At 25.4% G+C, this 15,178-nt stretch overlaps 1 protein-coding gene across 2 annotated transcripts in view; it reads right to left on the reverse strand.

Annotated features, from left to right (window-relative positions):
- Window positions 1-15,178, reverse strand: part of LOC136985426 (cell adhesion molecule Dscam1-like) — a 125,367-nt gene that overhangs the window by 16,822 nt on the left and 93,367 nt on the right. For both annotated transcript variants that reach the window (XM_067282704.1, XM_067282705.1), the window contains exons 13-21: window positions 14,517-14,664; window positions 11,966-12,114; window positions 11,732-11,863; window positions 9,910-10,077; window positions 8,785-8,855; window positions 8,438-8,678; window positions 8,243-8,341; window positions 5,890-6,075; window positions 5,250-5,549 (exon numbers count right to left, since the gene is read on the reverse strand). In XM_067282704.1, coding sequence (XP_067138805.1) covers window positions 5,250-5,549; window positions 5,890-6,075; window positions 8,243-8,341; window positions 8,438-8,678; window positions 8,785-8,855; window positions 9,910-10,077; window positions 11,732-11,863; window positions 11,966-12,114; window positions 14,517-14,664 — 1,494 coding nt within the window. The remainder of the gene's footprint in view (window positions 1-5,249; window positions 5,550-5,889; window positions 6,076-8,242; window positions 8,342-8,437; window positions 8,679-8,784; window positions 8,856-9,909; window positions 10,078-11,731; window positions 11,864-11,965; window positions 12,115-14,516; window positions 14,665-15,178) is intronic.

Raw genomic sequence — 15,178 nt, forward strand, 5'->3', positions numbered from 1 at the left:
TATTAAAAAAAAAATTTTTAACTTATGGTAGACCTCCAAATAACGTCAAAAATATTCAAAGTTTGATGACATTCAAAGTTCTAAGTGGACTACTCAAATCTATATATTGAAGAATTATTTAAAGTTATAAATATAAACCTGATATATAATATAAAAAGAAATAAGAAATCATGTTATTCGTAATAAGTGATTGAATAACATAAAACGAAAATATCTTAAAATGGAATTTCTCGTTTATGCCATTCAAATAATAATTTCCAAGATAATCAATCAATATAAAAATAATTTTTGTTGAGAAAAATAAAAATATATTATTAGAATGATTCAAAGTCAGTTATAACTATAATTATGAATATATCGGCTAAGTCATATATTTTAAGATTATTAGAAAAAACGATTAAAATCGCTTTCGTGCCAAACAATGATTTGGCATTAAACTGGCTTGGCCTTAATAATCTGCAGTTGTTCCAGTTGTCTTAAAATATATCTCAGTTAATTGATTTTTTGAGCTACCCTGTATATTTAATTCACGAAACTGATTAAAGAAATTACTTATCATGCTTTCATATCGAAATATTTACAGTATAATCAATATGTTCAAAATCATATTTTATTTTCCATTTCAGTGCACTTAAAGGAATGAATAAAATAAAAAAAAATCGTTTTCAAACAATTCTTTCATATAAAATTTAATAATCGAAAAAAATTTTTTTAAAGGAAAAGTTAATAAATTGCTTTCGATCTAAAATAAACACAAGATAATTTTAGATTCAGAGAAGTAAAGCTTACTATAAATAACTACTCTAGAACTTCTATGAAACTTCGGATGTATAGGCTATACTCGTATATCGGTACTTATATATATTTATATAATAATTGTAAATGTATAATTTTAAAAAATTTGTATTATCATGCTTTTATAAATAATTATACTTTTAACAGTGACAAATCAAAGCTTCTTTTAACTGTTTTCTCCTTAAGGGCAATAAGAAGATCCTAAATATTATATTTAGAAAATAGTGAGAAGCATGAAGAGAATAAAAGCTATATTCACAATTCTTATCAAACGAGGTACAAGATTTATTTACTGTTTTGAAAGTGCCTTATTGTCGATATTCTTGCATAAATCACCTTTGTCATAATATCGACAATAAAGCACTTTCAAAACGGTAAATAAACCTTGTGCCTTGTCTAATTAGTCCCTAACAGCTAACTCACGAATAATGAAGTTTATTCTCACCATAATAAAAGAGCAGACTGTCGAAAATTAAGAAGTTTGAAATTTGTAATAAGTATAAAAACATAATAATTCTACGAAAATCTACGTTAAGAATAATAATAATTTTAAATAATTAAAAGTAAATAATTTTATCTAAACTCAAAGCTAAATACATAATATTAATTTTAAATTATATTAATGAAATCATCAAAAAAAAATTGTTTAAATTTTCTTTACAGCAGTTAAGTTTGAATAATTTAAATTTGATATTTAAAAAAAAACAAATTAAATGTTTGTTTTATATAATAAGAAATTCATTAAATAATGAAAATTATTTTTATGTAGAACAACGCTTAATTATAGATTTTTAACAAACAAGAAATGTTCAAACATATTGAATGGTAAAAGATAAAAATAAAAATCTTTTAATTAACTTTTGATTAAAATTTTTTCTAAAATGTAATTAAAACTACTTTGATTCTAAATTCAATTAATATATTATTTAAAAAAATTATGAATTATTTAAATAGTTTAACAGGAATTAGGCGCACACAAAAATAATATTTTTAAAAATAATTTTAATTACATATATATGAACTTTATAAATGCACTTTATATATAATGTTGAACTGTCATATAACAGAATAATAGGGAGAATGATAATCCCGATTGTTTATGGTATCCGAAGATATCATGATCAATTGAGAGACGAACTTTATGATATATAATGAGTGATACAAACAGCTATATAATAGTTAATATGAAGGAAATAAACGACACCTCTAAGTAGGAATGTCAACAACAGCTGTTGACGCGCTACCTAGCGGATATTCCTTGCACTAACAGTTGAATTTCATTATTTCGAGTACTGTATTTTCCATTCCAACAATTCCTTGGACACTTGGATTTGGTCCGTTTTTCTTGTTATTACCCTGGATGCAATAGAGGAATTTGATTCGTTGTTCCTAAAATCCGTTATGTCAGAGTATATACTTAATACTAAATTTTTATTGAGTAGATACTATTAAATTTCATTGTATTTAATCATTTATTTTATTTACTTAAAAATAAATAAATATAAATAAGCTACATTTTTTTGTCCATTTAATAGTCTTTTATTCTTTTAGAAAAATATTGATTTAAGTTTCAGAAATATAAGAAGGGTAACTAAATGCGATAATGATATTCTATATCTATATATATTGAACCGCTTAATTCCCGGATAATTGATCTCAAAAATAAACTTTGTTTCGTAATAATAAGATACGAAATTTTAAATGTAAAAGATACAAAATAACTTTTTAAAATATAAATAAATATGCATTAACAATGGATCTTTCATTTCACTATTTCTAATATAAAGATTTCGATTTTTAAAATATATATAAGGGAAATCTATCAAATTAAAAAGTTTTTTTTATTAATATAAAATCTATAATTAGAAACCATACTTCCTTCTGAGAGATTAAGCAATTTTTTGTTATTTTTTCCTTATTATAAAAACTTCTATTAAAATTTTACTTTCTATATTAATATTAATAAAAAAAACTGCCAGATTTATTAATTTCAGCAACAATTTTTTTTCTTAAACAAATTTCTTCTGCCGTAAAAAAGAACAAATTTTTAATATACATTACATTAACATGTCGCAATAATTATATATTATAAATTTATTCATACAAAAAATATCGAAAGATTAAAAACGCTTTAGATGATTTATTATTTTATATAAATTATATTGACTAAAATTAAAAATAATTCAAAAATTTAAGGTAAGAATATTTGTCAAGAGATGGCTGCACTAGTATTTCAGAGAGACACATGGAGTGTGGAGTGTTTAATTTCATTTCATGTCGAAAGATGGCGTAAATATCATGTTTAGAAAGTAAATTTTTCTGTGAAAAGTTCGTAATATTTTTAAAAGTGTAAATAAGTCATTTTTATTTATAATAATTTTCATTTTTATCTAACATTTTTGACACAGAAAAAAAAATTATTTTTAAATACTATTAGTCATTTATTAAACATATATTGATATAATTAATAAAAGAAATAATTTAAAGAATTATTCTTACTTCTTTATATAATTTTAATTCAAAACAACTGATAAAAGCAAAAATAGTTATACGCTTTACAATATACATCACTATTTTTTTTAAAAAATCTTTTAATATTAAATAATATTTCACCAAAAAGAACTTTTCGACAATAAATTAAACAATGCTACATAAACATTTACGATATTAAAACTCAGATATGATTTATTTTTATAAATTTACAATGATAAAACATCGCCAGTTTACGCATTTTCGCTATCTTCTCATATTTATACACAAGATTTTGAACGTAACATTGCAGTACTTTCGATAAAAAAATTATATATATATATATATATTACTTTTATAACTGTTACCCGAAGCTCAAATATTAGAGAAAAACCACAAAGAATAGGCTATATATGTTTACATTTCTTAAGTATACAGACTTGATATATCATCAGCAGTCGCGGATATTGCTAGAATAAATCACAATGACTAATGTATAAAAGAAGGGAAGATTGCATCACCTAAAGCTACAGAAGAAAAAGTCTTGTACAGAGGGAGGAGGAAAAAAAATCACGGAGGTACCCTGGAGATAACATTTTGCAAAACGGTTAGAAAAGACACTGAGTTTTTTAAAAATAAGAATAAAAAAAATTTTTTTAAGTCATAAACTACACGGAAAGAAACATTTCTTGACTGCTTTTGAACCTGGAAAATCGATTTGGCAAATGCAACGTTTACGTTTCATACAACGGAAAATATTTTTAGTAAGAAGAAAGAAAAATATATATATATTGTATCTCAAATCCAGCCAAAAAATTTTTTAAACAGAGGAACAGTGCATTGAACTCGAAATTAAATTCTGCTAAATACTTAGAAATGATTTAGTTTCGTTTAGAGAGACTAATCAGCAATGAGAACATTTCTTACACCAGCCATTAACAGTGATTTTAGTTGTTTTATTTTTGTCATCTTACTAATTTTTTTTCCCTTCCTCCCCTCTTTTTTTATGGGATCAAAAATTTTTCTTTGGTTAATGGGAATGATTTAAAAGTGATATTTTAAATCAACAAACTAATTAAGAAAGTAATTAATAAATTAAATTTGACGTAGATATTTTTAAAAGTTACTATTAATTAAGTACTGTTGTCTGTTGTGAGTAATCAAAAAATTTTATCGATAAAATGAACACTATAAATTCGTTTTTAGCAAATTATTATTGACGAGTATTTATTTTTTCATCATTAATATATATATATATTCCTCCCCTGTATTTTTAAAATTTCTTTTTTATAATTTTGATATTTAAATTTTTCTATAAACCAAAATGTTATAACATTTTTACATTGCAATTAATTTTATAAATCTTATTTTAGTCGATTTTTCTGAAAATTTAAAATGCTCAAAAACTTAGAAAAGTTTTAAACATGTTAAATTACAAAATTCAATTTTATAATAACTTAGTAGTGCCATCTCTACATAAATTTTTAAAATGTGTTTTTCCTTCTAATTGATCCTAATACGTTTTGTTTACGAATCATTAAGAAATGAATAAAGTAGGCTTACTTATTTTATTTATAGATGCCAAACTTTCTTTTTAACTAATTCTTCTGTTTTTATTTACTTTTTAATAAAAATTTAATAAGAGATGTTATTCTATTATAAACTTAAAAATAAATAATTAAATTTATTTATACAAAACAAACAGAATAATGTTCCGTTCTTCCTATTTCATAGTAGGTTCAATTGTAGTAAAAATTGATTTAATAAATATCCCAGAGAGGGCGCTTTGATAGTTTCTATCTCCAATTTTCTTTCATAACACTAACTACAGTAACAATAAAATAACTTTTTCAGTATTAAAAAAAAATGAACATGTTTGGAAATATTCCGCACTTTGCAACAATTTTTAATATATATATGTATTTTTATTATATCTAAATATTAAAAAAATTGAAATTCCATTTGTAATAAAATCACGAACTTACCAAGTTTAGGCAAAGGCTTAGTTCTAAATTCGTAGTCGGCTTGAGTAACGCCAGCATCAGTGTAAGCAGTAACCATTATGTTGTATTCACGTTCGGGTAATAATTGCCTGATAGTTGTTACATTTCCATGATGCGCCGAAATTTTATCTGGTAGCGACATCCATTTTCTTTGATATTTCGGCCGGTACTGTACGGTAAAATGATGGATAGGACAACCTCCACTTTGCCACGTATTGAGGTGAAGTGTGACAAATGTCGAATTGATGGTGAGAAATGCATCTCGCTGAGAGGGCATTGGTGCTAGATAAGAAAACGAAGATTGAATGGGTAACATTTGACACTAAGGTACATTATAACGGACCGAAACTTACAAATACCATCGATAAATATTGTAACCCAATCGGTAATTTTTCAACTTTAATCGATATATTTTTCTCTTTATGTCGACAGTACTTGTCGAGCTTTTAAAATTCTCTTCGATGTTCAATTATGTAAACAATGTATATCAATTTTTATAAAAATTCTTCTTAAGATAACAATTTCGTTCGGTTGTGTACTTAATTAATTATTAATTAATATTAATATCTTCAAGTATTAATTAAGAATTTATGAATGTTTATGAAAGACTTCTCTCACTTACGAAATCCTTTTGTTTTAACGGTCACGGGAGTGCTCGGTTCTCCAGTTCCTACACTATTGGTCGCTGTCATGTAAAGATGGTAATTGGTACCACAACGAAGTCCTTCTAAAGTATAACGATCTAGAGCAGAGCTTAGACTTTTCTTTTTCCATTCTCCCTCATCAGTCTTATAGTGAAGGATATACTCTAAAATACAGAACATTATATTTGATATATATGTATCTTTGCCTCTAACAGAATTATTTTCAAGTAACGAAATACACACACAAAAAAAGTAAGAGGCAAAAAATTTTTTTGAAATATGTGATCCGGTTCATATGAAATATTATGAGTAATCGATACGAAAAGAATTTTTAAAGCATTCTTTCCGTTTTAGTAACTAAAAAGTATCGTATATTTATAATATTCTTTAGAAATATTTTTATCGATTTACAAATACCAGTGAATCATTCAATCTGTCGATCGATAATTTAAATATTTTATATATTTTATTTTATCTTATTTTTTTCCTTTCTTCTTAAATCGGAACTCTTACACAAATACGAACGTATGTAAAATGTTCTTTCAACGTTTCGAATTTCCTTTTGTTGAAGAAAATATCGTGCTTGAGACATTCTCTGCATTTGTAAGTTTTTACATAATGCAAAATAATGGTTAAACTTTATCAGAACTTTTACAGAATTCTTCCAACTCATCTTAAATATAAATATATACGTAATGGACATTTTCGTTATCATTTAAACATTTATTGGATGATAGAAAATGCTATTTTATTTTTTAAAACGTTGCTCTTTCGATATATAATTTTTATTATAATGCGATTGAATGCGCAATTCAAAACGGAACTATTAATTGTAGAAATTATGTTAAAATCAGATGTTTAATGAATCGAATCTCATGATGAATCTATGAAGTGGTGGTGCTGTAAAGAAGGTGTGGTTTCATGTGCAGGCATTGTACTGTTTCTGACAGTTTGGGAGGACTGCCAATACATCTATTCAATAACCATACATAGCACTTATATCTGTGAAAAGTTCGCTCGCTATACGTCATCATCACATGAAAGGAAATGCACCTAAACACAACAAAAGTTCAACTACCTTACTCGACATCATTGATTAATGAATATTAATAAATAGAGCCTTTTCTGAGGTAGAAATAAAAAAGGAAGAAGCTGGAAAGGACTTGCCAAAATCTTTCATCTGAATATCCAATCCAATTTATCTTTTGTGAAACAGGCAGCGATCCAGTTGCTGTAACACTGTATAGAAATGATCTGGAATTTATCCAACCTCATTGAAAGTTTCGAAGATAGATAAAAACAAACGGCAATCTTTATAAAAATAACTTCAATAGAAAGTATAAATAAAGAAAGAAAACTCTTGCTGTTTGTTCTCTTTACCGATTGTGACGTCGCATACATTGACACACTTCTTTACAGTCGCTATCTTTACTTTCAAGTTAAATAGATTCCTAGTGATGTGTTTAATGATTCTCAATAATAATAATCTCAATAATGGAAAAAAGTATAGCGACATTAATGATCTTTGTCCGAATAAAAAATTATATATATTTTAATCAAATGAAATCGGTCAGAAGATGCTAAAAATTTTAAAATCTGGGTCAGACTTTTGTTTTAAACTATTATTACTTTTTACGTTTACAATGAGTATTCAATTTATATAATTCCAATTTCAATGATGTTTCGTATAAATGTTCTATAGCAATTTTTAGAATAATTTATAAATTTTGATATCAGAATTTTCTAAAAATATCTTCAATGGATTTTATAAAAAAAAATTGATAAAAATTCAAAAGTATAAAATATATAAATCATCAACTCAAAAGTAATGTAGGGAATATATACGTGTATACAAACAACATAACTACAAATTTGCTTCATTTGTGTACATAAATTACGCACTGTAATCGTTTTATAAGCATAGTTAGTATAATTACAATGCATATAATATTAACTAGTTAATGTGTTATTATTTATTAATTAATTAAATAATTAACTATACTCGTTAGTTTGTGACTATGTAACAAACTGGCGATCATAGTAAAGTGTGGTTATCTAACACGTTGACATAGTACAACATAGTTTACTACTAATTTACTAGTAGCTTAGGTATCTAATATCTAGTTAATTACACTATATCACATATTTACACTTAGAATAAATATTAATTAACATATTTAACAAGTTACAAAGTTAATTAGTTGTAATATTGACTATATTATTTGAATTAATGACAATTATCATCACTTAAAGTATTAATCATTACTATATTAATCAGCAATTATGTTTTCAATGATTTGACTAAATTCTATTAATTGTTTCGTGTTTTACCTGTAATAGTCGATTTATCTTTAGAATCTTTTTCCCATTGAACTTCTACTGAATTTGTTGTCGATGACATTGCAGTTAGAAGCGGTGATGTTGGAGGTGCTTCAGAGAAACACAGTTTATTAATTTCATTCTTGTTTTTACATTAATGTAGTGTAATTTGTTAAGAAAAAAATAATGTAAGATTGTAAAAATTACCAGTTTCTAGTGTCATGCCCACGACTTCATCAGATCTAGGTCCAGGGCCAATCTTATTATAAGCTTGAACAACGACAGCGTATTTAGTGAAGGGACGAAGATTTGTCAAGTAAGTTGATTGTTGTTCAGCATCTTCTGACATTTCGACGTGTTTGTACTGATGAGAATCCGAACTGTCGATTATTTTGTAACCTACATAGTAACCTTTTATCTTTCCATGTCGAGATTCCTCTTTCGGAGGCTAATTATTAATTTAAAAAATTAATTTTACAAAGTTTTATTGAAATCATAAAGGTATTTATTAAATATAGCGTAAAATATGCGTATAATAATAATAATAAAAATACCTTCCAAGTCACTTTTAATGATTGAGCTCCTGTAGAATGAACTAAAATTCCAATTGGTGGTCCAGCAGGAGCTTAAAATAATATATATAAAATAAATAAATGACATTGCTATAAATAGAAAAAATCTATTTTAAGTGTAATATAATAATTTATGTTTAAATTATGAATTTGCTAGGTATTAATTTATTACATGTTATAAATTATTATAATTTAGATAATAAGCATAATAATTCAAATAGATTTTTGTCATTAGAAGAAAGTAGTTATGAATGAATAATTTTTATTTCTTATTCATCAGTTCTGACAGACATAATAATGCATAAGTAATTTAAAGATGAAAATATAAAATTTCCAATTAGTGTCTGAAATTGGTTTTAAATGAGTAAAAATGAATTTTTACATTAAAAAAATTTCTAACTTATTGATAAGCCGCTCAATAGTTATTAAAAAGTGTTTTTTTCTAAAGAAAAATCTTTCTTTAGACGACAGTTAAATTGATTATTCTTATTCATTTTTCATTAAAAAGACGAATAAATAGAAGAGTGAAACGAATAAAAATCTCTAAAATATTCCCTTTTCTTTACCAATTTATGAAGAATTATTGAATCTTCCCCTTTTGATAAGAACACTTCTGATGATAACATTATTATTTTATAAAATAAATCGTTTATATAGAAAAAAATGTATTGTAAGATTTTAGTTATAAATCATTTCCTTGACATATAAATGGAGTTTTGATATTAATTTCTAATTAGCGCCTGATATACAAAAATAATGATCCTGAAGATGATGTTATCCAAGTAAATGAATCATCTGTTGAAGTGATAAAAACAAAAGAAATGAGTGGAAAACGAATCGATGTCGTTCTCTTTACGTTCGATAATTTAAAAATCATAGAATACCGAAAAGAATTTTATAAATTATGGATTATTGAATGTTGAAGGGAAAGAAATGTGTTTGTATTTTGTAAGTGGTGATTTGTATGAATCGTCTGTTGCTGGCATACATTTTGAAGATTAAACCATCCATCAACGAGATTCATTTAACAAGACAACCTCAATCTTAATCCGCAATCCAAATAAGGCCAACCTCACGATATTTGTCATCTAGAAACAGTTTTCTTACCCTCTTCTTCTGTCGTCACATTAATCATATCGCTTGGATCACTTCGACCTAAAACATTTTCAGTAATGACTCGAATCGTGTAAGATGTAACAGGCGTCAATGACCGAAGTAGAGCACTAGTTTCGGATCCAGTCACGATTGTTTGTACTGTCGGATTCTCCCAATTTTCTAGCAACATAAACTATTATTATTTTATAGAATTAAAATATTGAATAAATCTATTAGCAGTAGAATAAAATCAATAAATCTTTTATCACTTAAAAATATCTAAAGTTAAAAAATAATAATAATAACGTAGAACCATCTCGTAAGTGTAAACGTTTCTTCATCTAGTGACATTGCATAGATTGTCTGCGATTTAGAATATAGTATTATATAAAATAGTTTTCGCTATTGCTAATGTGATATATTTTAATGATTAAATGTAGTAAATTTGATTTCATTTGAGAAAATTTACCTTTTTTTGATCTATTCATAAAATCTTAGCCTTTGCTATGATGTTTTATAAAGGTATCGGGGGAGATAGCTGAGTTCAATAAAAGCCGTTTGCTAGCAGAAGCAGTCACTGAAGTGACAAGGTAATTAAGATAAAAAGGATGTAGTCGTCAATAGTGTCCCTCTGGCAAGGGAGAGATAAGTCACTTTTCCCCGATAGCAAAGTTGATAAAAAGTTTTAAGGTCCAAATTATAAAGTGTAAAGCTGGACATAAAAACAAATGACTTTTCTTTTAACTTGGTGAAACTTTATTTTAACAAAACCAAGAAAAAAGAATTCAATTTTAAATGAGATTATATGATTTATATAATTCGTTCTCTCTAAAAAATAAGGAGAAAAAAATTAGAAATTTTCAGTTTCAAAATTGCACACAGACGAGCGACTTTAGTAATTAAACTTATATTTGAATTACTTTTAATATAAAAAAGAAGTTGAGTTAAATTTAATAAGATTTGTTTAAATAATAGATTGAAGTTGTATACGTTTAATTTTAAATGTAAAGAATTGAAAGTTTAAATACTCGGGAGTTTTAAATTAACATATTAAGGATTTTTTTGGCGATTTTAAAGCAGGATTAGCACTCTAAATATATTCAAAAACTAGGTATTTTTAATGTAATTTTTAGATAATATTTAAATCAAAAATAATTTTAATAATTATTTAATGAATCTTAATGTAAATATAAATTTTTTTAAACATATTTTTCTTGAGCTTTATTAAATTTCTAGTAAAATGCTCTTTATTGTGAGCTGTAAAACTTGCATTAATTTTCTTAAAATAAACATTTTCATGTCGAAATACTACATTAATATATAGCCAAATTTTATATTTCAAGATTCTTTGTTTCCTTTTTAAGAAATCAAAATATATAAAACATTATACTATTGAAAATATTTGGAATATATCTGGATTTTTTATATATCTTAGATTTATATACCTTAGATTTATATACAAGAAAAAAACCATTCGAAATATGTAGCTTTGGATATTTTAATAAGATATTTTGAAGTTATATATCTGCTTAGGGAATTCTTCTTATACGAAAAAACTTTGTCATTTCGTCGTTTTTTTTCTTACTTTCTTGACGAAGGAAAATTTTCAAAAATAAATAAATAAATAAAACTAAATCCCCCTAGGAATCAGAATATTTTGAAAAAGTTATTCAGACTTATATTGAATATCATAATATATTTTCAATTCTAAAACAATCCATGTGCCTTTCGTAATTACAACATTAACATGCATTGCATGTTTAAAAATACGCAAAATTAAATGTTAATTGCTATTCAAAATAATTGTATTTTGAATTGATAACTGCTAATTTACCTGATGCTGTCTTAAACTGCACCAAATTACCCGTGATTGGACTATTCCCATTGAAAGGTATTTCCCATTGTAAGGAAATAGTGCGACTAGTTATGTTCGTGACAGATAAATTCAATGGTGCATCTGGTACATCTGTAATTCATACGTAAACAAAAATTTTATATCAATATATAAAGTTTAAAATGCGAATCTGATCAAAAATAATTAAATATTTGAAAATTGATTTCTTCTTACCTTGAATAACTAATTGAATATTCGTATCGTCAACACCAAATTTATTCTTAGCTATACAAGTGTATAATCCTGTATCTTGCCTGGAGGTTGATTTGATGGTAAGTTCAGAAGTAGTTTTCTCTTTATCGGTTTCTTGTTTAATCAAATATCTTAAATAAAAACAAAAATTCTAGTTTTATTCACTTAGAAATTGATTTTTGAAAGTTTTAGAGATTCTCGTTTGCTTATGATAAATTAAAATTAAAGCGGATCAATTGTTAAAGTGCGAAATGAATTAAACTGATTAATCACTAGATTGACAATGAACTATAAGCTGTAACAAATTCGACAATAAATGGAACGAAGATTTTAATCAATCATTTCTACAAATTTCAAAGCCTTTCAAAAATTATATATTTAATCATTCATGCTTAACTTTAATTTCTAGACGATTTCATTTAGATTTTTTTCTTTTTTTTTCTTCTTTACTATATCGATTTCAATAATTTGCAATTTAGACAAATTCTCGAAATATTCGTTTCATTATGCAATATTTGGATTGTAGATTTATTTTATCAGTCCATTTTCTTAATGAAATTCTTGTTTATCTACTTAACAGACACTTTACATTTCTTTACATTATCTTAAGTAACTGAGATTTTTACTTTAAATGACAAAAATTTGCATTTTTTAAAGAAAGAAGTACATTCTTGCTTAACTTAAATTTTATACAATTGTAAGATTTTGCAACATGTTAGGGAAAATGTTTTTATTTTATAACTCAGCTTTTATAAAGACTTCACGCAGAAGCAATTTACTTTTACAGTTTTTTTAAATAAAAAAACTCAAATTTCCAAAATAAATTTATCAGTTTCGCATTATAACACGAAACTATAATTATTTTTGTTGACTTTTTTTACTTTAAATATCAGTTGAAGTTGCGAGATAAATTGTAATTATTATGATGAATGATGCCACTGGATATTACGGAAAAGCATGAATTATTGGATTTAAAATTTATCAAATCACTAATTTTAAAAACCTATAATGAAAATTCTATTCTTTTTGTTTTTTTTCTTGATATACATTTTATTTAAAGACTAAAAAAATGGTTTAAATGAATTTTCTATTTATAGCTTTTTCCTAATTTATTCTTGTAAAACTTGACTTTATTTAAAAGTTAGTATTGCAAGTTTATGCAAAAGTTAGTATTAAAGGTAGAAGATATTTTTGAAGTAAATATACAGTAAATAGAAAATTGATAATGGAGTTCATTATAAAGAAACTTTTACCTGCTTATTTTATTTGTATATAAACTTATTTATCGCATAAGAATGCTGTGGTGAGTATGTATTATAAATACTTTTTTATACTTCATTTATATGAAGAAGTTTTTCTATGAATATTCCTACTTTCTTCAATTATTTTAAAATACTTTAAAGTATTTTTCTGTGTGAATATCTTTAAAGTTATAAGGAAAAATATCATTCATGTGAAAAATATGTTTAAAAAGTTAATTGTATTTGCTTCTTCATTAATTAATTAAAGGATTGCAGAATAATGAAAAATATATATATTCAATTGAATACATTCTGATAAATTCAAAATTTTTGAAAGGGCTACAATATCTAGTAGTAAAGTTAAATTATGTTAATACCTAACTAACTTCCTGTAATTTTTAACAAATGAAAATAAAAACAACATACAGAGCCGTTTGGAATGCAATTCGGAAGATTAAGTTAAACTTCGATTTATCGCCACCATTTCTTCGCTCCGAAATTGGCACTAAACTGAAGTGTTATTTCAAATAATAAAAATTATGTATAGAAATAAGATTGACTAAGTTTAACTTATTACTAATAGTAATGTTCAAAATAGCAATAATGTATACTCAGTAATTCATAGATACTGGAGGGTTTAAGTAGAAAACAAGTATTCTTTACAAGAAATCGTTGTCTCTATATGGAATTAGCACTATTTATAACGGTGCTATATCGAGGCTTATGGTATATGAATAAAATATATCGATAGATTAACAGTATGCAATATAAAATTCATTGATTTTAGTAATATTATAAGAAAGAAACTGCAATAAAACGAATGTAAAAGTCAATTTAATAATGGAAGTATTTCTAAATATTTACCAGTTAAAGTACAAACAGTTTACATAACTGCAAAATTCAATTTAAAATTGCTCCCGATTGAAAAATCTTTTCCAACATACATATTTATATTTTTATGGTGATTTTTCTTGCTAAGTGTTGCATAATAATTCTCATTACACGTTATAGATTCATATTAATCTCACCTTTGCAGTCTTTACTTGCTATTTGGATCTATCATCATTAGTTTAAATGCAAGTATGCATGTCAATTTTTAAATTTTTTTTCAATATTTCAAATAATATTAATCTCATATGTATATTTATTACACTCCAAGTAAATGGTATTAAATGTATTCTTAACTACCGTATGATTAGTTCAATACAACAATACACTTTGAAAAGTATGCAGTTAAATATAATTGAATAATAATAACTTAAGAAGTAATTTTATTTAATTATTCAAATTACCTGTTTCCTTTTTCTATTTTCAAAGTTTCTTTGTTTTTTTGCCATTCCATTGACAGAGGAGGTTCTCCTTTGACAGTACATTTCAAAACTGCATCACTAGCCGTTCTAACAGTGTGGCTACGATAATTAATGTCAAATCTGGGAGGAACTATAGTAAATATACGAATAAATATCCATCAATATATAAAATTATTTATAATTATCATTGCACTATTTATATGCACAATATAATATCAGGTTAATGTTATCTTAGATAGCCAAGATGGTGGCTCGTCTTTGATTCCAGCAAGGAAACAGTGGGACGCACGTTCTAACCTGAGCTAACTTATTCTATTAAATTACCATAATTATTAGCAACCAAATTATTAGAATAGGTTAGGTTAGGTTAGGTTAGAACGTGCGTCCCACTGTCTCTTTGCTGGAATCAGAGACGAGCCACCATCTTGGCTACCTAAGGTAACATTAACCTAATATTAGGAAGTACAGTACATCTTGATGAAATGAGAAATGTATCAGGGAATTAACAAATTTATGAAAATTATGAACATTATTATTTGCGGTAAATTATTCTAATTGAAAACTGATAAACTGCGAATTAAAAATTATATTAGCTTTGATTGCTCCACGCCAAACCGCACTTATCGAGTAACTTAGAAGGTTGA

The sequence above is a fragment of the Centruroides vittatus genome, unplaced genomic scaffold (genome assembly GCF_030686945.1).
Source record: "Centruroides vittatus isolate TY-2023 unplaced genomic scaffold, ASM3068694v2 contig_970, whole genome shotgun sequence".
Classification (NCBI taxonomy): Eukaryota; Metazoa; Arthropoda; class Arachnida; order Scorpiones; family Buthidae; genus Centruroides; species Centruroides vittatus.